The 22,969-nt window shown below is 46.9% G+C and overlaps 1 protein-coding gene across 5 annotated transcripts in view; it reads left to right on the plus strand.

Moving 5' to 3' along the window:
- Positions 1-22,969, plus strand: part of BCAR3 (BCAR3 adaptor protein, NSP family member) — a 239,328-nt gene that overhangs the window by 124,412 nt on the left and 91,947 nt on the right. For 2 of the 5 annotated variants that reach the window (XM_032423373.1, XM_032423364.1), the window contains exon 2: positions 12,563-12,893. In XM_032423373.1, coding sequence (XP_032279264.1) covers positions 12,577-12,893 — 317 coding nt within the window. In that variant the 5' untranslated portion in view covers positions 12,563-12,576. Of the gene's footprint in view, positions 1-4,768; positions 4,918-12,562; positions 12,894-22,969 lie in introns of those variants that run through there. The other 3 variants (XM_032423358.1, XM_032423381.1, XM_032423392.1) reach the window with 3 other exon arrangements.

The following is a 22,969-nucleotide window of genomic DNA, read 5'->3' on the forward strand; positions in this document are numbered from 1 at the left end:
CATGTTTCCTGGGAAAGAAAAACCTGAAAAGGAGAGCTTTGTAAATGTGGAAATTCAAACAATCTGGAATTCCATAATTATCCAGAGATATTTTGGTGTATTCTCTTTCAGTTGTTAAATTGAGAAGCTTATTCATGCAAAGCTGGTCATTAAATTAAGAAAGTAACTGGGGAACACGTGTCCAGGGTTTGGTGATGAGGCAAGTCCCCAAACGGGTAGTTCAAATGTAGACCATCAGGTCGAGGCGTAGCTTGTATAGAGAATGAGCCTCTGTATTCAAGAACTGCATCTCTTTTTTTGCTCACTCACTCATGCGGTAAGTATTTGAGGGTCTTTCCAGCCATGGACCTCCTACAGTGACTTCTCTAGCCAATCTAACTGAGTTGGCAGCCATCACACAGACCTTTTGGAAGCTGAGTTGACTTCCCTACTGACCTACAAATGGATAGAAAAGTGGGAGTAGAAATTCCAAAAGGGAAAAATAAATGGCCACTGAACATGAAAAGATGAGCAGCCTCACTTATTATAAGAGAAATGCAAATTAAAATTGCACTAAAATTCACATTTTACTTAGAAGGTTGACAAAAATTTACAAGTTTAATATAGATCTTCTGCTCAGCATGCGGGGAAAATAGACATTTTCTTATATTGCTGGGAGGTATAAATTGGCACAGTCCCAATGGAAGGCAATTTGGCATCATTTATTGGAATTACAAAAGCATATACCCTTTGACTCAGGAATTTTACCCCTGGAAATTTATTTTATGGATATACTTAGACACACCAATGGCATATATACAAGATTATTCATTGCAGTATTGTTTGTAATAGGAAAGGATTGGAAATAACTTAAATGTCCATGAGTAGGGCACTGATGGAATAAATTATAGCACATCTCTTCAAAGGAGTACAATGCACTACTATGAGAAAATCTCCAAGATATACTGTTAAGTGGAAAAAAAAAAGCAAAGTGTAGAACTGTGGGTATAGTATGTTACTTCCTGTGTAGGGGCTGGGGATAACACACACACACACTTAAAGAAACTCTGCTAAGGCATACATGATGTTAATAGCAGTTTTGACTATGGTGGGAGGGGGACTGGGCAGATGGGAGACAGAGTCGGGAAGGGCACTTTTCATTGTATACCACTATATTTCTCGATATTACCTAATCAGAAAATTATGGTTGACCCTTGAGCAATGCAGGGTTTAGGGGCACTGACAGTGCAGTTGAAAATTTAGTTTATGTAATTTTTTACTTTCCAAAAACTTAGCTACTAATAACCTCTGGTTGACCAGAAGCCTTACCTTACACAGACAGTTAACACATATTTTGTATGTTACATGTATTATATACTGTATTGTTACAATAAAGTAAGTCAGAGAAAATAAAATGTTACTGAGAAAATCCTGAGGAAGAGAGCATACACTTACAGTACTGTCCTCTATCAAAAAAAAAAAAAAAAAATCCTCATATAAGTGGACCTGCGCAGTTCAAACCCATGTTGCTCAAGGGTCAACTGTATATCAAAAATACTACTATCCATCCATTAATGAATTGAGCACCTACTATGAGCTAGGTACTGGGGATACAAGTGTGAAGTAGTTGTGTGGTGGAAAGACCACTGGACTTGAAGTTAAAACACCTGATTCAAATTCTGACTCTGCCTCTCACTATGGATGAGGCACATAGTAGGCATGCAACAAATATTTGTTGAATGGATTTATGGTTGACATTACTTAACCTTTCCGAGTCTATTTTCTCCCATATAAATGGGGCTAAAGATGCTTCCTATCTCGCAGGGGTGTTGTGAACACATAGAACGTGTCAGGAATTAGAGTATAGTTAATGATAACTACTATATGCCAGGCACTTTCACATTCGTTATTTCCTTGACTCCTCACATGCGTTCACTCACTCACTCACTCATGAGGAAATGGAGGGACTGAGAGAAACAGTGACTTGCCCAAGGCCTCTCTACATGTGAGTTGTCTAGTCTTTCTTTATTGCTACCTCCCTATCATGCTCCACAAAGTAGAAACTTTAGGGGCGCCTGGGTGGCTCAGTCATTAAGCGTCTGCCTTTGGCTCAGGTCATGATCCCAGGGTCCTGGGATCGAGCCCCGCATCGGGCTCCTTGCTTGGCGGGAAGCCTGCTTCTCCCTCTCCCACTCCCCCTGCTTGGGTTCCTGCTCTCACTATCTCTCTCTCTGTCAAATAAATAAATAAAATATTTTAAAAAAAAAGTAGAAACTTTACATATAGTAGGTGCCTAGGGAATTTTGAAAATCAAGAAAATCCAATATAGGTTTTATCACTGTTTTCAGTGACACTTCAGAGCAGAAGAAAGTAAGTGTATTTCTGATAATTCAGTTGAGATACATACCAGCTGGTCTGACATTCACTGCACTAAACATTTCAGGAAAATTCAACAAAAATAAAAAGTGTGTGCTTCTCATGAGGTAGGGAAGATCAAAACCAACCCACAAAAACACCTATGAGGAAAATGTAGAAACTCATTCTTAAAGATGTTGTACTTAGAATCTTACAGACTTGCCAATAATTCTTTCTTAAAGGGATGAAAATGACATAACATATACCCAACATAGGGGTGCCTGGGTGGCTCAGTCGGTTAAGCTTTCGATTCTTGATTTCAGCTCAGGTCATGACCTCAGGGTGGTGAGATTGAGCCCCAGGTCTGTCCTGGGCATGGAGCATGCTTGAGTTTCTCTCTCCTCCCTCTGCCCCTACCCCCTCTAAAAAAAATACCCAACATGGCACAATTTTTAAAACATTTTTATTGGAGTAGAACATGCGAGGAGAGCAATGCACAAACCAATTAGTTTTTATAAAATGAAGGACAGTTAATTTTTATAAAATAGACACATCTATATAACCAGCACCTGGATCAAGAAACAGAATATTACCAGCATCTGGAGCCCCCTCTGGGCTCCCTTTCCATCACTACCCAACCTAACCCTCAAGATAACCCACTCAAGATAACCACTATCCCTCAAGATAACCCAACCCTCAAGATAACCACTATCTTTACCTTTAACAACATAGATATGTTTTGACTGTTTTTGGAATTCACATAAATAGAAGTATGTAGTATGTATCCTTTTGTGTTCAGCTTCTTTCACTAACATCCTATTTGTGAGAGTCATGATCTTGTTGGGTATAGAAGTAGTTGTTATTACTGTATATTATTACCCAGAGCTTATATCTCTCGCACTGAAGGACATTTCGGTGGTTTCTTTGGGGCTGTTATAAAGAGAGATGCTATAAACGTTTTTGAACGTGTCTTTGGTGAATATGTACACACATCTCTGTTGAGTAGACAAGATACCTAGGGACGGATTTGCTGGGTCACAGGCTACATGTTAATTTAGCCAAACAGGTCTGTAAAGTGTTATTTGAAGTTCTCCAATTTTATCCATTCTGGTGGGTGTAAAGTGAGACGTTGCAACTTCAGTTTTCATTTCTGGGATGATTAGTAATTGAGAAACTTTTCATATGTTTCTCGTTTTGTTTTGAGAAATGCCTGTTTATCCCCTTTTGAGAAATGCTGTTCAAATATTCTCCCCATTTTCAGTCAGATATTCTGCCCTTTTCTTGCTGGTCTGTAAGCATTCTTTATAGATCCTGTGTACAAGTCCTTTATTGGATACATGTGTTGCAATGATCTTTTCTCCCTTTGTGGCTTGACTTTTCACTAGGTGTCTTCTGAGGAATAGTTCTTAATTTTAATGTTGTCCAATGATCAGTTTTTTCCTTTATAGTTAGTACTGTATGTGTTTAAGGAGTCTTTGCCTACCTCGAGGTCGTGACGATGTTTTTTTGATTTTTACTTCGAATAGTTTTATTGTTTTCTCTTGCACATTTAGATTTAAAATCCATCTGGAATTGACTATTTTTGACATGGTATGAGGTTGGGGTCAAGAGTCTTCCTTTTCCTGCCTGTGGGTATCAGTTGATCCAGCATCACTTCCTGAAAAGACATACCGTCTTCTCTCAATGCCTCAGGGTAGCATCTCTGACATAAATTGGGACCATTTAATGTAGATCAGCTTCTGGACTCTCTATTCTATTGGTCAGTTTGTCTATCCTTGTTGCCAATTACTATGTCTGTAGCTTTATAATGGGTCTTGATACCTGATAGTGTGAGACCTCCAGTTGGCTCCATTTTTTACCCCACTAAATCCTACCTAGTACTGAAATGCCAATTCCATTTCCCACTTTGCTTTCAGTTTGTCCAGGTGGCTGTGACTGATTTGCCTGTTCCATGGTTTGGTTATTTGTGGTTACCTGGATCTTTGTCTCATCAAAGCCCCTTAAACTGCAAGCCAGCCAGGTGTCTGCAGACAGCAAAGCAGATCTGCTAGATAATTACCTAACGCGGGGAAGGGGGAGGAGTGGAATAGGTAGGGTTGTCCCTCAGGAGGGGTACAGCGAGCAAGTGGCCAATCTACACTTCAAGGCTGGTGTTTTGGGGAGATACGAGGAGAACCAAACTCTAGAACCCAGCAGAGGAGGGCAAGGCAGGTCACGCCATGTAAATGTCGCGGGGGGTTCCGCGAGGCCGCGCGAATCGGCTCGCCGGGGTGGGGCCGCGGCGCCGCAAATCACCAGTTGAGGGCTGGAGCGCGCGCCGCGGGCTCAGAGCCGCGCCTGTAGCCGCCGGGGCGGGAGCCGGAGCCGCGGGAGCCGCCGGAGCCGCGGGAGCCGCCGGAGCCGCGGGAGCCGCCGGAGCAGCCCGGCGCACGGGTGAGCCGCGCTCACGGGGCTTCTCTGCGAGCGCGCCCCGCCGACCATGAGCGGCCCGTGCCCCCGGAGCAGCCGCGGCCTGGGGGGCCGCCGAGCGGCGCCTCTGAGCCCCTAGCCGGAGAACCCGGGCACCGAGCGCCGCGCGGGGAGGTGAGTGTCTGCCGCGCGTCCCGCGGGGGTGCTGCTCGTCCCGGGGCGCCTCGGCCTCCCCACTCCTCTGGGAGGACGGGCTGGGAAGTTTGTTGGAGAAAGTTAGGATAGGGGGAAAGTTGAGCCAGCGCTCCCCCTGCCCCCAGCAGAGTTGGCGTTTAGGGGCGGGAGTGGCTGAAGTGCGGACGCCGCTTGTGCCCTCGGGGCCCTCGGAACTGGCTGATACCCCCCAGACGTGGCCCGCGGCGGGAGCCGCTCAGCGTCCAGCGGTGAGCATCTCTGCTCCTTGTTCTCGAGCGACATCTTCCTGGGCGCTGGTCTCTCCCGACCCCCACCCCCACCCCCACCCCCCGCGCGTCCCGGCTGCTCGGCCCACCGCCCTTGCTCGGCTCGTCGCGTCCTTCTTTGCGGGGGTCGGGGGGCGCGGGGGCCTAGGGGCTCCGCTGGAAGCCCGGGGCTTGGAGGAGGCGAGTTTCTCCACTAATCTCTTGGAAACTTTGCAAAGAAAGCGAAGGAGCCTGCCCAGTAACTGTTGACAACATCCCCCTCCCTCCCTGCCTTTGTTGAGAAAGAATGAATAGTTGGTTGTGTCGCTCCCTCTGTGTCGGGGAGGGGAGGGGAGGGGAGGTGAAGAGAGGCACGGTGGACGCGACTGGAAGACGTTCGATCTCAGCCCCTCTTTCCCTAGCGGCAGCGGCTGCCACCACTTTAAAAGTTTGATCAGGTGTAGACGCTTGTCTGGGAGCGGTCGAGTGGGCTCCGAAGCAGCTGGGCAACACGGTGGTTCGTGGCTGGGGTGGAAAACTCTGATTTTGGTATTAACTGCCTTGAAGAAAGGTGCGAAGGGGCAAGAGCGTTTGCCTAACCTCGCCTGTGCTTTCGCCCAAAGCCATTGGCTGGGATAGAGAGTGGAGCCAGGCGTTCAGAGATTTCTTTTAAACCTTGACTCTTATCTCCCAAGGCTACACAGATCTGTCCAAGGAAAATACATTGGCGGAGGGAAGGTCAGTTTGAGAGCGTATAATCTCCCTGCACGTTGCCAAGGACAGAGGCGGGAGGAAGGGGAGGCCTCGGTGCTGGGAGAGGGGGGGTTCAGCAGAGCATCCGTGCTTAGTGGAGAAGCCACAGGCCAAGCGGTTGTATGGGGGTGTGCAGGGGAGTGTATGGAGTATAATGTAAAAGGCTTGCCATGCCAGGGGCTCCCTCACCTTCTGACTCCAGCTTTCTCTAAACCTGCTGAGAAGCCTGGCATTTCCAGATGACTAACCAAGATTTCAATCTCCTATTCATATAGAAAGGACTGCTTGTCAAATGAATGCTAAGCTTAAGAACTTTATCATGTAAATTCTATGCTGTGTTGCTTGAAATACAATCCATGGAAGAATTCATACTTCAATCACTTGGCTAGACTTCATAAATTTACTTCGAAATTAGGGATACTCTTAATTTCTACACTGAAGAAAAACTTCATTCTAAGTGCATAAGCCAAGTTTTAATGTGTGGCAGTTCCGTCTTCTCTTCCTGTCTGACTCTGCAGAGAGGTTATAAAACTACATATCCAAATGAAAAATTCTCTGTTGGGGTCATAATTGGGCAGCTGAGGCAGTTACATTTCCAGAGTTTCAAATAAGACAAAGTTTTTAATGTCCACATTAGGTGACCATCTGTAAGTTTAACTTGGAAATAGCTCATTTTAGAAATAAACTGGAAAAATCCAAACAAGTGGCCTGCCTGTCTCTGCCTTGACTCGCACATGCTCATGCGTTTCTTGGGGACACCTGTGCAGAGCGAGCGGGTTGGGCCGCTCTTACCGAGCACTTCGTGAGTAGGGTCAGGAAGGTAGCACAGAGGTTGGGAGTTTGTCAGGCTCACTCTTGTCCCTATTGAGATTTCAGCTCTTTGACCATTCACAAAGGTCTCATATCTTCATGTCAAGATACAGAATCTTTGACCTTTGTATATATTCCAAGGTCTGGCATTAGACTGAATCAGGACACCGTGTCTGTTTACCTGCATAGTGGAGAGAGGTGACGTCAGGTGGCCAAAGTCTCACCTGGGCTTTTCTTTTAAAGACTGCATATAGGCTCTCTCAGTGTGCCTCTATGTGTCCGTGACTCTGAGTTAAAACATTCACCTCGCCATCCTTCCTGGCTGCAGTCTTTCCCAGAAGCAGTGACTTCTTTTGTGAGCTTTGTACTAGGGATACGATGACAAGCAAGACAGACCTGGTCCCTGACCTGCTGAGAGGAGACCTGCTATTTATTGAGTGCTTGCCGTATGTCAAGGGCTTTCCATACACAGTCGCATTTACTTTTCAGGGCAACCCCACAAAAGAGGTATTTTTTAATCCATTTTTACAAATGAGAAACTGTCAGAGAGGTTGAGTAACTTGTTCCAGGCCACACAGCTAGGAAGTAAATGGCAGAGTAGGGATTTGACCCTGTGAATGTCTTACTTCAAAGCCTAGGTTCTGAATCATACCATGTTTGATTAAAAAAAAAAAAAAATCACATAGTACATAAGAAGTACGTAATGGCTAGGAACATTGAGACAGAAGCATCTCCAAGTAGAGAAAACGTGGGAGCCAGGAAGTGGAGATTTGGGGTTAGTCTTCACCATGCTTTTCCAACTACATATGCCCACCTCATGACCTTCGATTTGCGCAGTCCCCTGCCTGGAACTCTGTTCCCATCTTCTCTTGACTGGTTCTCTTTTTTCAGGAACCTTTTCAGAGAAGCCCTCCCACACTACCCTAATCTAAACTAGCTCTCTGTCCCAACCAGTATGTTCTATCATTTCATCCTGGTTTGTTGTTCTTTAGGACACTGATGCTGGGATATTATCTGGTTTGTTTTCTTGTCTGTGTTGACTGGAACCACCCCCCAAACTCTCCCCTACCATCCTACCCCATCACAACTTAGGCTTCATGAGAGCAGGACCTTGTCAAGTTTATTATGTCCTCATCCCCAGTACATTGTAAGCCCTCAGACAATATATATTGAGTGAATGAGCATTTACTTCCTTTCTCTGGGTTTGATTCTCTGAGATCCTACCTATATATAACACTCTGAGATTCTGCCTTGTGGAGTAAAATGTGGTTAAGTGGCTTTGCTCTCAAAAATGAAAGGTACTTGGGGCACCTGGGTGGCTCAGTCGGTTAAGTGTCTGCCTTTGGCTCAGTTCGTGATCCTGGGTCCTGGGATCGAGCCCTGGAGCCCCAAGTTGGGCTCCTTGCTCCTTGGGGAGTCTGCTTCTCCCTCTCCCCACCCCTCACTCGTGCTCTCCCTCTCTCTCAAATAAATAAAATCTTCAAAAGAAAATGAAAGATACTTACCCTGAACCTAGATTCCAACTACACACCATGTACTTCTATCCCTTGGATTTGCCTTAGGTTTCTAGAGTATGGAAAAAATAAAAGCAAATAAAGCTCAAGTAGGAAATACAGGGACTACCCTGTAGTAAGGTTGTAAATGAGTTTCTTCCACCTATGGTTCCCCTTCTACCCCATGCCCCACTTTCAGCTGTATTTTTTAGGAGTTCTGTCTCTGATCTGCACCTACCTCTGCCACTCTTAGGCTGATTCAAGCTTGACATAGGGCCCAGGTGAGCCAGTCTTCCAAGTGAGTACACATAGGGCAAGCCTGGATTTTAATGGGGGAAGAGTCCCAATTTAGGGGCAGTGGGTTGTAGAGGGGAGCCCGACTTACATATTTCCAATTTGTCTGCAGCTGAGACTTCTCTGGAGGTTTCAGCTTGAATAATCTTCTCCCTCCAGTTATTAAACTCTGCTTCACATCATTCAGCTCAGCATCGCATCCGCAGGGAAGCCTTTTCTGGCCACTAGCTGGGTCTAGACCCTGGGCCCCACTCTGTATGCTCCAGTAGCACTGGGAATCACCAGCACATGGTCTGTCTGCTTCCACCACAGAGTAGTAAGCTCGTGAGTACTGTTGTTTGACACTGTCCCCAATACCAGTCACAGTGCCCCACCATGTAGGAGGCCTTACATACATGTGTGGTGAAGAGAAGAATGAATTGATGCTTCTATTTACTGACCCCTCCTCATTGTCATTCTGTTCTTTTCCTCGGGTAGCCAAATCTGACTGTAAGTTGCTCGGTACCAAAGAGACTTGCTTATCCGGTGGTCCTCATCCCTGGCTCCACTTTGGACAGTACTGGTGGCTTTCAAAAGATCGATGCCAGGGTTGTACCCACCAAGGTTCTGGTTTCGCTGGGTGTCGGCATTTTATTTATTGAGAAAGAGAGAGCAAGCGAGCATAAGCAGGGGGAGGAGTAGAGAGACAAGCCGACTCCAGGCTGAGCGCAGAGCCAGATGCCGGGCTCGATCCCACAACCCTGAGATCATGACCCGAGCCGAAATCAAGAGTCAGACGCTTAACCGACTGAGCCACCCAGGCGCCCCGGGTGCCAGGATTTTAAAAGCTTCCCAGAGGATTCTTACATGCAACCAGCTTGAGGACTGCCCCCCCCCCCCCCCCCCCCCCCCCCCCCCCCGGCCTTCAGGTGCAGCCATGGTGAGAGAGAGCAGGGATATAATTCATGGATATTGTATGGTTCCTGACAGTTTAAGAGGTACCTTCACATCTGTTATCACAGCTGATAATAACAAGCTAAGGGATCTACTCTCTGGTTTAAATATTCCCTTTATGTTGATGATTCTTAAAAATCTACATCCTGTCCTGGCTCCTAAGTGAACATACCAGTATCTTACCTCCTAGACTGAACTGCCCCATTGGCTCCTCACACTCCCCAGCTCAGTGGCCAGCTTGTCAGCCTCCCTCCCCCAGGAGTCCTCTTCTTTACCACTCAGCATGTTACAGCATCCTACTGTCCTCCCGTGGGTGTGGCCTCGAGTTCCTCCTTTTTCCCTCTGTCCCTCCTTTGCCTGGCCGCTGCCCGAGGACAGAGTTCGAAATCCTTCCTCGCTGGCTTGTGGCCAACAGCTTGACTGGCCGGCCTGCCTCCCTTCTTTCCAGAAGTACCAGAGTTACCTACCTGGGCACAGACTGGCTTCTATCGCTCCCTTCCAGATCTTCTCTAGCACCTACAGTCCAGTCCAGACCCCTCGACACAGTTTTAAGACTTCATGATACAGTCCTAAGCTGGGCTTCTAGGAAATGCTTCTTGACGTCTCCATGCGAGCCACACAGCCCAGCTTGTAGTTCGTGAGCCCTTGGAGGCACCTCCTTGCCTCTCTGCATCTGCCATGCTAGCATCCTCTCAGAAGGCTTTTCCGTACAATTCTCGACCTTTCAAAATCCCTCCAAAATGCTTCGTCTCCGGCATCGCCCTCTCTGAGATCCTCCTCAAATCATTTTGTTCAAAGTAATTATTCTTCCCTCCAGCATGTGAAGGGTCCCTATTGATGAGTCGTAGGATAGAGTTCCTAGTCCGGGATTGGGGCTTATACGGCATTGATTCTCTGAGTATCTTATATGGAGGAAGTATTTAAATATTTGTTGAATCGAAAGTAGGAAAGGCAGGTGTTAACCCTCAACTCAGAGAATAAACAGGTATGGGAAACTTGCTGAAGGGCATTCTTGAGCACTTTGGCCCAATCTTGAAATCGAGATCTTGGATAAGCAGAGAGGAAACCTGTGGCCAGAAACATGGGAGCTGGGGCAACCTTTACCCCATCATAATAACCTGGAAATAGTTGATCAACACTATGGCCCTTTGCATAGAAGGAGGTTCTGTGGGCTGCCCTGGGCCTCCCCAGCAGGTTCTTTGGAATGATCTAGGCCTCCCTCTGAAGAGGGTGCTGACAGCTTGGACAGGCAAGCATTCACAGCTGTGGGGGGCAGGGTGTGTGTGTGTGTGTGCACGCGCGCGTGCGTGTTTGTGTGTGCAGAGTAAGGGAATCCTAGTCGGCTTACATCACTGGTGGTCAGGCGGGGAGGGCCAGGGAGCTTGGATTTCTTTTTAGATAATGATGACTAACATTGAGTAAGTGCTGACTGTGTGCCCGGTACTGGCCAGACCCGGGAGCGGCCCACACGGGGACTCACAGTCCTATTGTTCCGCGCCCGCCGTGAGCCAGGCCTTCTGTGTGGTCACAGATGTGGAGCAGACAGGCCCCAGAATGACCAGGTTTGGGAAAGAACTGAGGACAGCCTTAGGATTATATACCTTGAGTGAAGGGTTTCCTTCCCTCCAGCCCCCAGCGCTTGTGTGTTTCCGTCTGTTGCAGGTGAAGCGACTTTGTGGATGTTTTTGTTGTCTGTTGTTTCCCTTGCGCTGCCTTTATCCCGGATCTGCATGCTACCCGTGAGATTCTGGAGCAGTGTTCTTGCTTGTCTTCAAGCGGTGTCCCAAGGCCCCAGTTCCTTTGTGGAACTGACTCTGCAGGGGTACTATTAAGTGATGATTTTCACTCCGAGCTGTCGTCTTTGCAGTGGAAAGGGTGGCCTGTGAGGAATGGGGGCTGCGGGGCTTTGGAACAGAGTGCAGAGCAAAGGAATGTTCTGCTCCCCAATCTCGGGGAGGCCAGTGCATCAGGCAGGCGGAGTTGTGCTGCTGTGTTGTCCAGACCAGTCTGGTACCCTGGCGGGTGGGACAGATTCTGGATCCTTAATGTCTCCAGGGACTAGTTCTAATTTTTATTCAGGCGTGTGTTTCTTCTCCTCTACACGTTGGCCTTAAAAATGACTTACATAATTTGGCTTAGGTCAAAACCATAGTTTGTTTATTGGAGGGAGGTGACTGGGTGCTGTCTCTTGCTCGGGGCGAACGTTTCTATTAGTGATCATAACTGGGCATAATTGTTGGGTCTGCTTTTGCATACAACCTAGTACACATTTTCCTTTTCTTTCCGTGCTCTCCCCTCTACCTCCTTTTTGTCTTATTTCTCTTCCTTCCCACTCTTCCCTGACTACACAGGCAGCACGCGTGTTGCTTAACCCTGCTGGTGGCAGGCGGGTTCCCGACCCCTCTGGGGGACAGTGTACACGGATCCCTCACCCCAGTGGCTTTCCTCTGCAGCTGAGTCCACTGATGTATGGAGGAGTGACCCACCTCCTCACCCCTGACCCTGGCCCGTCTTCGTTAATTAGAGTACATTGATTTATTTGTAAGCACCAGGTCTTTGCCGGAAAAATTCTGCCCCGTTGCCCTGGGTAGCACAACTGAGGGGTTGGTCTGGCACTGGAGGCCTTCTAGCAGCTGAGGAATTCCAGTAATCTCCACCTGTTCTTATCGCGTACACGGTGGTGGAAAGACATGAGCTAACTAACATTTATACTGTGTTCTCTAATGCACTTATATCGAAACCTTGAGTACTTCCTCAATAGTCTTTTTTGTTAGTCATGCTTTTCCATCAGCTTCAGTCATCTGAAATAATAAAATGGTTCATGTGCCTCTGGAGTCTCTGAAACATGGTTGCCCTTTTCCATCCGGGGATTTGTTGCTAACCCGGGAGAATTCCTCTGTAGGATCAAAAAAGGGACATGAATAAACTTCCCATTTGTATTAAATTTCACCAGTGATGCCATGCACTGTTTGTCTGTTAATGCTCCACGAACCTGTTCTTTTGTTAAACGGTACATTTCCATTTCCTTTTGTGAGTAGGAAGTCAGTTCTTATGATGGTCTAAGATTCATGCCTTCGCTCTTTCTTTTCCCCTTAGAGGAGTTGAGAATCATGGCTGCGGGAAAATTTGTGAGCCTTCCCAGAAACATGCCGGTGAATCATCAGTTCCCTCTAGCCTCGTCCATGGACCTTCTGAGCAGCAAGTCCCCTCCGGCTGAGCATCACACAGATGCCTATCAAGACGTGTCTATACATGGTACCCTCCCACGGAAGAAAAAAGGCCCTCCTCCCATCAGGTCCTGTGATAACTTCAGTCACATGGGGACTCTGCCCCATTCCAAGTCCCCACGGCAGAACTCCCCTTTGACCCCGGCCATCATCCAGGAGCACCCCCTGCAAGACTGGAAAGGGGAAACCTTCACCTTCAGGTAACTTCTTTATTTATTTATTGTTATTTATTTATTCATTTATTTTTTAGAGACCCTGCGGGGAGGGGATGGGGTGGGTGCAGAGGGAGAGCGAGAATCCTAAGCAGGCCTCACACCCAGCGTGGAGTCCAGTGTGGGGCTCCATCTCACGACCCTGAGATCATGACCTGAGCCGAAATCAAGAGTCAGACACTCAACAGACTGAGCCACCCAGGTGCCCCTTCAGGTAACTTCTTTAATTCCACAAGTGAAAATGACTTGGCTTAAAGGGCTTTTTAAAAAAGCCTTTCTGGGGGCGCCTGGGTGGCTCAGTCATTGAGTGTCTGCCTTCGTTTCAGGTCAGGATCCCAGCGTCCTGGGATCGAGCCCCGCATCGGGCTCCTGCTCCGCGGGAAGCCTGCTTCTCCCTCTCCCACTCCGCCTGCTTGTGTTCCCTCTCTCGCTGTCTCTCTCTCTGTCAAATAAATAAATAAAATCTTTAAAAAAAAAAAAAAAAAGCCTTTCTGTTAGGGAATGTGTCAGCTGTACAGAGTAGAGCAAATAGTTTGACTCCCAAAGACCCACCACCCCACTTCAGCCGCTCTGGGCCCGGGCCAGTCCCGTGTTGTCCGTACTCCCGCCCACTTTGCTTCCTCTGCAATTATTTTGAAGTAAATTTCAGCCCCTGTTTTCTCTGTAAATATTTTGGTATGTGTCTTTCAAAGATAAGTACTCTTATTTTTAAAAAATATAACATAAAAAACTGTAACACCTAAAAACTTTAACCATTTCTTAGTATCTAGTATTTGAGAGTATTTTCACAGCCAATTTCCCATAATATCACTAAGTCCCTCAAAAGGAAGCACAAGGGCATTTTTTTTAATTATTATTATAACATCAGATTCTGAACTATGTCCACCCAATTCTGTAGAGATGCCAAGATGGCTATAAATTAGGAGCTGCTTCTCCAACATGCTGAAGTAAAATTTGGTATGGCTACATCATTGGGTCAGCTTCAGAATACTTTAGAACAAGGATTGATTTCTCCTACCCACAAGGGATCTGGGTAAATAAGCCTTATGGTTATAAAAGCTTCTTGTCCGGGTTTGTATTGGGCCTGGCTGTGATTAGTTTCTGCTTGTTAGAGCTGGTTTAGACACTGACTTCCCTTTCCTGCTGGGGAAGATCAGCAATCTGTGATGTTATCTGGCCAAGAAGGGGCTCGTTCCTTCTGTTGTATCTCCTGGTGTCTCTTTTTGTCCGACCCTGCAGCAAAGAAAGCCACTTGGATGCTAGCTCATTTCTTTGTTCAATATCTATATATTGAGCACCTACACTGATTTTGTAAACACCGGTGCTTCACCAAGAAAATTCTGCCCAGTCCCTCTTAGTATCTGAACTGAAGGGCTGGCCCGACCTTGAAGATGTTCTGGCAACCAAATCGTTCCAGCAATCTGCTCTTGCCCTTTTATAGGATGAGGAAGTATGTGAACTAACAGAATAGCAATGGGGCATCTGACATGGTGTCTTCCCAGAGCTAATATTCTAGTGAAGGGCCCAGGTAATGAACAAGTTAATTGCAGATTCTATTAAGTGCTATAGAGGAAATTGTGACAGACTGAAGATTTATTAGGCTTGTATCTTTTTTATAACATGGACAGGTCTCTGAGGAGATGATATTTGAGCTAAGACCTGCATAATGAGAGAAGGCAGCCATGGGAAGAACCAGAGGAAGGTTGTTCCAGGCATAGGGAGAGCAGTGCAAAGAACTGGGGTTGGGAACAAGTCTGGCGTGTTTGAAAAAACCCCAAACGAAGCTGGTGTGGCCTGTGGCTGCAGTGTAGCAAATTGAGAGGTGGACAGTACAGATGTTGGGAGAGAGCTAGGAGGGTAGGAGGTCAGAATTCGTTTTAGGTGCATAATTGTAGTCGTACAAGAAGAAAATAAGTGGAGGCCCACATATTCTCTGTAGAAAGCATCGGAGAGCCCTGAAATGTTTCTGACGTCAGCTCAGAAGATTCCCCAGGGTGTCCTGGGTGTTAGAAAGCCCTGCACCTGCTCTGCAAAGTGTAAGTGGGTGACCCCCCCCCAGCGCGGAGAGCTCGCAGCCAGCCTGCTGGGGGCCCAGGTCAGTGTGGAGGTGCATACCTGTGCACGGTATTGTTCATATTGAGTCACTGGCATTGAACAGGTAGGGATGCGAAGGGGCACGGTCATCATTCCCTCTTGTGAAGGTCAAGAGGCAGCAAAGAGAAGGAGCTTCTGGACAGCCAAAAACAAGCACTCATTCCAGGCTGCACAAGGTGGAGTCAGAGCCAGTGATTCCGTGACTTACTGTAGCCACTTTTTATTTAGTAAGTTAAGCTCTGTAATGAGCTACGTGTCTACTATGTGCCATATGGAGGTGATGCATAAACCCATTCCTTGAAGTTCTAAGGTCCTGGCTGGGTGCCAGCTCTCACAAGGGGGAAGCTCCGGGGAGCCGGGGCTGGCAATGGAGTCACCCTTTCAATCTTGAGGAAGCTCTTGATAAACACCCAAGGTCCAAGCCGTCAACCTGCCAGGAGTTCAAAGCTTTTTGATTTGAAAATGACTTGGACAGAGGTCAGATCTCTGCAGAAGATCTTATCAGGAGGTGGGCGCAAGTCCTGAGTTTGAAGTCCAGGCTGTGGAAGACTTAACAAGCACCACTGGATTACGTTTGTTTATCATTCAGAACTACATTCATCCAAATTCACAACTTTTTCCCTTAACTTAAAATATCTCATTGTTAAAGGCGAATACAGGAAGTAACAAACGCATATCCTTCAGGATTATGCTGAGTGAGAAGGTCATGTCAAAGGATCCTAAAATCCCATTTTGCTCCCTGGTCTTATTAATAGGTTTTGTTATTTTTAAAGTTTATTTATTTACCTTTTTTTTTTTTGAGTAATTTTATTTATTTTACTTATTTACTTATTTCTACCCCCAACATGGGGCTCAAACTTACGGCCCTAAAGAGTTGCATGCTCTATCGACTGAGCCAGCCAGATGCCTCTATAATTTGTTCATGGAATACACTTTATTTTTTTTTAAAGATTTTATTTATTTATTTGACAGAGACATAGTGAGAGAAGGAACACAAGCAGGGGGAGTAGGAGAGGGAGAAGCAGGCTTCCCGCGGAGCAGGGAGCCCGATGCGGGGCTCGATCCCAGGACCCTGGGATCATGACCTTAGCCAAAGGCAGACGCTTAACGACTGAGTCACCCAGGCGCCCCCATGTAATACACTTTAAAAACTATCTTGAGAGGGTTCTAGAGGGGAGGGGGGTGGGAGGATGGGTTAGCCTGGTGATGGGTATTGAGGAGGGCATGTTCTGCATGGAGCACTGGGTGTTAGCACAAACAATGAATCATGGAACACTATATCTAAAACTAATGATGTAATGTATGGGGATTAACATAACAATAAAAAAAAGAAAAAAAAAACTATCTTGAGGTGTTCCCAATTTTGAGGAGTTCAGAGTACCTGAATCATTATTTTCATCCTTTTAAATATTCCTAGTAAGATTATTTGCCTCAGTTCCTTTTTGGAACAAGCCACAGGATCAACGCATAAAGCTTGTGCGTGTGAAAAGTAAGGGACAAAAGGTATGAATGAGAACCTGGGGCTCCGGAGAGGGAGGGCTGCCGAAGGCGCCTCAACAGAACGGCTATCAGGGAGAAGGAGCATTTCTAATCCTAACTCCGCTCTTACAGCTCAGTTGCTATGAAAACACGAGCCACCCTCTGCTCTTGCTCACTCACTCACCACTGGAAGCTGGGAGCTTTTAATTTTTATTTTTTAAAGATTTTATTTGAGAGAGAGAGAGCACAAGCCGGGGGGCGGGGGGTAGGGCAGAGGGAGAGGGAGAAGAGACTCCCCACTGAGCAGGGAGCCCCACAAGGAGCTTGATCCCAGGACTCTGGGATCCTGACCTGAGCAGAAGGCAGATGCTTAACTGACAGAGCCACCCAGGCGCCCCATGCTGGGAGCTTTTAAAAGTTAAGAGTTTTGGATCTTTGACCCCAGGGAGTGAGACTAGTTAGGTCTACTTTTAACAAGATTATTGATTTTTTTTTTTTTTTTGGCTTGTTTGAGGTAAACTTTTTGGCCTTATTTGTTAGTTTTCATAGTGAATTCAAAGGTTAATTTCAGCTGACAGTGACTTGCCCGGATGTCAAGTCTGAAAGCCTTCCATTTTTGTCCTATTTGGTGTTGGCATGATGATAGTGGGGCCATCTGGGAAAGCCCAGACCCACTTTTCTTGTATACCCCACCTACACTCAGAGGGAAACCCACCAGACAACACCTTTCTGTCTTGTAAAATACTCTGATAAATTGCAAGTTTGCTGTTTTCCTAACAAATATTTAGCTCATTAATCATTAAAAAGTCACCCTTATTATAATTGCATATTAATTGAATATCCATCCTGTGGAAGACCCCAGGCAAAGCAGAGGAAGTCTCCCCTTTGACCTAAAAATTTGTATTACCAAGTTGTCTTATAAACATGAGTCCTAGGCACAAAAATTACTATCTCTTACATTTTATAGTTTTCAAAATATCATCAAGGATATGTTCATAAATTACCCTGTGTGAACATCCTAAGCCTGTGCGAGAGACATGGCAGATTTTATCATGAGTAGCAGCCGTACTGTTGCTCTTATTCACAGTCCGATAAAGTGGTTCAGGGTTGTTGAGGCACCTGAGATCAGACCCTAGTGGGACTGAGCTAGGATGAGAACCCAGAGAGTACTGTGGGGCCTTCCCCAGACACTCTGTTCCACAGCCTCCCGAGAAGGTTGACCTCGGCTGCAGGCATCTTCTGAGCTGTCCTCTTGCAGGGAAAGCTTGCAGTCCCCAGAGTCTGAACCCAGGGCACCTTGTACAACCCACCTTGGGGAAACGGAGTCTTGGCCACCAAGAGCCAGGCAGAAGGCAAGCCTGGAAGGGAGAGTTGGTCTCTCCTCATTTGGAGACTGTATCTCTTGGCTTTTGTTGTTGTCTTGGCTGCCCTTGGATGTACTTGTGGTTTTGAAAGGTGGCCAAAGCGAGAAGCCAGGGCGCTCTTAAACCTGCTGCTTGATGTCACAGAAGAAGCCTTTGTTCTGCAGGAGAGGTCTGCAGACAGGATTTCCTCCCGACGTTAGCGTTTGTTTGACTGCTGTCCCTTTGATTCACTTATCTTCAAGGGTGAATTTTTATTTGAATCTGGGACCTTCCTTGGGCTGAGAGGGGACCGGTTCCTGTTGTTGAGATGTCTGTGTTGTCGGGATAGCCGAAGGATCAGCTCTGGGAGGCCGGTGCGGGTCCTCTTCCTGCCTGTGGGTACGTGGAGGCATGCATTCCTGGGAACAGCTGCGGGGTGCCCAATTCCTTTGGCCCCTTGCGCCGTGGGGGCATGTGGCGGGACATGGTGATGTTTCATCAGTTTGCATGAGCGGAGCTGACTGACTAGTCACAAGTGTTTTAACTGACGGGGCCAGAAAGTCGGCAGAATTATCCCAAATTAAAATCTAGTATGCTTTCCTGGGCTGTAAGTTACCTACCGTGGTGCAGCGTCTGCTGTTGTGAGTAGAAGCAAAGTGGAAGGCACAGGTCTGTGCAGACTCTTCTCAAAACACTGATTGATTGATTGATTGGTTTTTTAAAAGATTTTATTTGCCAGAGAGAGCACAAGCAGGGAGAGTGGCAGGCAGAGGGAGAAGCAAGCTCCTCGCTGAGCAAGGGGCCTGATGTGGGACTCGATCCGAGGACCCTGAGATTATGATCTGAGCTGAGCCCAGGCTTAACTGACTGAGCCACCTAGGCGCCCCTCAAAACACTGATTTAAATATCTAACTCTGGGCTGTATCACTGCCCTCACCCAAAAAATTATTTCATTTGTTCCTCTTGAGAACCACCAAGTTCTAGAACTACTGCTTTCTCCTTAACAAAGCAAGATGTTTCCCCAGACATGCAAATCAATCAGCCTTTAGCTTGCAGTCAGTCAGAGGGATCTACAATGTAAAGGTCCACATGCAAATATCTGCCTTTTAGTTATACACAGGCATGTCTGCTCTCTGCAAATTGGAAGCTTTTCGTGCACAGAGGAGAAGTTGGGTTTAGAGTTGCAAAAGTCTATGTACTAGATTAACAGATTCCGTTTAATAGAAGGCACATTTATTGAGTTAGCAGAGTAACAATCGCTTAATAGCCAAGAATGTCTCCAGGCAAGTTATAGTCCATTTGTTGAATTTTTATTTTTGAAATTTCAAGTTGCGTTTTACTAACATTTTGCAGTGCCCCTTGGTGTTTGAATGCAGCTGTTGGCATGGGGTAGTGCATTCTGAGGAATGGTGCATGTTCAGGCCCTGGTGGCCCCTGGTGTGCTGAGCCGGGAGCAGCTGGGTCAGAGGTGAGCTCAGCCCCTGCTGGGCATCTCCAGCCCCCACCAGCACCAGGGGGGTGGGGTAGTTTGAGAGAGCCCAGGGACTGGGAAATTCCTACAGGTCCACCAGCTGCCTGACAATGGTCCTCAATCCTCTACTGACAGGGATGATTTGAACCTAAAGGCTGGGATCTGTGCATTCTCAGCTGTTCTGGGGAAAACTGAGAGTTTTTTTTTTTTTTTTCAGTGAGTGCAAATGTCAACCAAGAAAATGATGAGAGAATTACACAAAGCAGTCCTTGTTGAGTGATGCTGCTCAACATCTTCTCTGCCCCCACCCCCAGGACCTATAAATCAGGGTTTCTTAGGCCTCCTGCATGCTGTTTGGGAAAGGTCAGGTTTTCAGTCTTCTGAGAGACAGAAACTAGGAGAGTTTTTCCACACCTTTCGGTATATGTAGAAACCTATTGTAAACAGAAGGTACTGTGCGGTTACAAGTTATTTGTGTTCTTAACACATGTGGATTTGGGAGCCTTCGCAGCCTGGCCAGAGGATCCAGGCTGGAGGAGCTGTCAGTGCTGTTTTTGAGGGGAAGGAGACTCCTCCATGGGGCCTGTACTGGAGCCCCAGGACTGAGAGGCAGGCCACAGCCCCCCCCCCACGGCTGCGAGCTTTGCGGTGCTGCCATCTCACGCAGTCTGTCCCCAGGAGACTAGCTGCAGGGTTGGTTGTAGAATTTCAGGCTGTCTCTCTCTTTTTAGAGCTCCCAAAGACAAGCGCATGGTCTTCTTGTTTTAAGGATTCTGATGTTATTTAAAAATTATAGAAGTCTGGGACCCCTTGGTGGCTCAGTCGGTTAAGTGTCTGCCTTCGGCTCAGGTCATGATCCCAGGGTCCTGGGATCGAGCCCCGCATCGGGCTCCTTGCTCGGCGGGGAGCCTGCTTCTCCCTCTCCCACTCCCCCTGCTTGTGTTCCCTCTCTCGCTGTGTCTCTCTCTGTCAAATAAATAAATAAAATCTTAAAAACAAATTATAGAAGTCTGACAAACCTTCCACAACGGGCCCAGCCTTTGTGCCCCCGGACTGTCTGTGGTTCCAGATGCACCACCTGCAGACGTAGTAACCAAAGCTAAAATAACCCCTGTGAAGAGGAGATTCAAGCCCCCTAAACTGGGCACTGCCTAAGGACAGGGCCCGTATCTATTTCAATCTCTGTGGGCACTTGGTACCCAGCTTCATGCCTGGCACAAAATAAATTCAATAAATATTTGCCGAAGAATTGGGCTCCTAACCAGGCTCCTAACCCAGAGGTCTCAGTTCAGATCCCTGTTTTGCCACTTAATACGTGTGTGAACCAGGGCAAGTTCTAAATTATGAAATGAGGGTGAAAATGCCTCCCTCTGAGGAGTGCTGTGCAGACTCACTGGTCCCTGAACACGAAGGCTGCCCTGAATGGCAGAGCTCCGACTTCCGCACGTGCGCCTGGCTCTGGCTTCTGTGAGTCTGGGGGGGGCGGGTCCCATCCTTGCGGCCAGCTCCCACCTGAGCACCAGCGCTTTATTCTCCTCCTGCGCCGACTCTGCTGTGTGACACCTGAGCTTGAAGGCCACTGATGCCTTTGCCGGGATGTTGACGTAGTCGTGGATATCAAAGAATGCTGCTAGTGACCTTGACGCTGATTCAAGCAACCAGACCCAGTAGCTTTGTGACCTTGTGTAAGTTGCTTTACCTTTCTGATTCTCCACGTCCTCAAAGGGCAGCTATAAGGTCAGGTAGAATCCCACGTGAGGGTGCCTAGCACGGAACCTGGCATGGAGAAGGGGCTCAGCTGTAGGTTTCCGTCCTTCCTTCCTCCTGGAGGCTCCTAATCCTTGTGCGTAACCTGAGACCACGTTCAATGCCTGCAGCTTCTGTGGGAGAAAGTTTCCCACGTGTTGACGGAGTCTGGCTGGAATCCCGCTCTCTGGGTCTGCCCTCAGCAGTGTGTCTTGGCCACCATTCATGCTTACAGGTATAATAGCCCCGCACTGCACTAAAAGATCAGCACACCATTCATTATACGAAGGCACAAAACAGAGCCTTGTCTTCGGTGGACGGACCCAGCCCTTTCCCACTTGTCCTTGTACTTTAATATTACTATCTTCGCTATTTATTCTTCAGTAAATATTTATTTATTTATTTATTATTTTTTAAAAATTTTTATTTATTTATTTGACAGACAGACTTTTTCCCCCTTCGCTCATTTGTTCTGTTTCTTAAATTCCACATGAATGAAATCATGTGATAACTGTCTTCCTCTGACTCACTTATTTCGCTTAGCATGATACCCTCTACTTCCATCCATGTTGTTGCAAATGAGATTTCATTCTTTTTGATGGCTGAGTAATATTCCAGTGTGTGTGTGTGTGTGTGTGTGTGTGTGTATACACACACACCACATCTTTATTCATATATGAAAAAATGTAATTTTAAGTTTTCTAGTACCGATTAAAAAGAAATAGGTAAAATTAATTTCAATATTTTATTCAAAATAATACCATTTTAATACATAGTAACATAATAAATATTAATGAAGTATTTTACATTCTCTCTTTTTTTTTAAGATTTTTATTTATTTATTTGACAGAGAGACACAGTGAGAGAGGGAACACAAGCAGGGGGAGTGGGAGAGGGAGAAGCAGGTTTCCCGCTGAGCAGGGATCCCAGTGCGGGGCTCGATCCCAGAACCCTGGGATCATGACCTGAGCCGAAGGCAGACGCTTAATGACTGAGCCACCCAGGCGCCCCTTACATTCTCTTTTTATATGAAATCTTCAAATGTTCCCTCCCTCAGAGAGGCCTTCCCTCCACCCAATCCAAGGAACTCTTGCATCTCCTCATTTTGTGGTTCTGTATTTATTGACACATTTGTCTACATGCCCCCTAAACTGGGCACTGCCTAAGGACAGGGCCCGTATCTATTTCAATCTCTGTGGGCACTTGGTACCCAGCTTCATGCCTGGCACAAAATAAATTCAATAAATATTTGCCGAAGAATTGGGCTCCTGGGTGGCTCAGTCGTTAAGCATCTGCCTTCGGCTCAGGTCACGATCCCAGGGTCCTGGGATCGAGCCCCACATCGGGCTCTCTGCTTGGCAGGAAGCCTGCTTCTCCCTCTCCCACTCCCCCTGCTTGTATTTCCTCTCTCGCTGTTTCTCTCTGTCAATTAAATAAATAAAAATCTTTAAAAATTTTTTTCATATGGTTTTCACATTGTATTTCTATTGGATGGTACTGGTCTACATCTTGGTGTGAGTTGTTTAGGTTTTCTCCTGAGGGCAAAGGGAAGCCTTTAAAGAGTTTTAAGTAAGGGAATAATGTGATCTGATTCAGTTTTTAGAATGTCACTTGGCCTCTGTGGAGAAGAGATTGATGGGGCAGAGGGACTGGGGGGGGGCAGGAAGTGGTCACAAAAGCACGGGAAACAGGCGGAGGTCTGTGCTAGGACAGTGGTGGAGGAGGTAAAAGGGGGTGGATTCAAGCAAGATCTATTTGGTAGGTAGAGTCTATGGGACTTCCTGAAGGTGGGATGTGGGGTGAGGGAGGGGTACAGCCAGGCATGGCTCAGGCAACTGGGTGTATGAGGTGGGGCCATTTACTGAGATTGGAAAGACTGGGAGGGGAACAGGGCTTCGTTTGTTTGGTGGATGGCAGAGATTGAGACTTCT

The sequence above is a fragment of the Phoca vitulina genome, unplaced genomic scaffold (assembly GCF_004348235.1).
Source record: "Phoca vitulina isolate PV1807 unplaced genomic scaffold, GSC_HSeal_1.0 scaffold2, whole genome shotgun sequence".
NCBI lineage: Eukaryota > Metazoa > Chordata > Mammalia > Carnivora > Phocidae > Phoca > Phoca vitulina.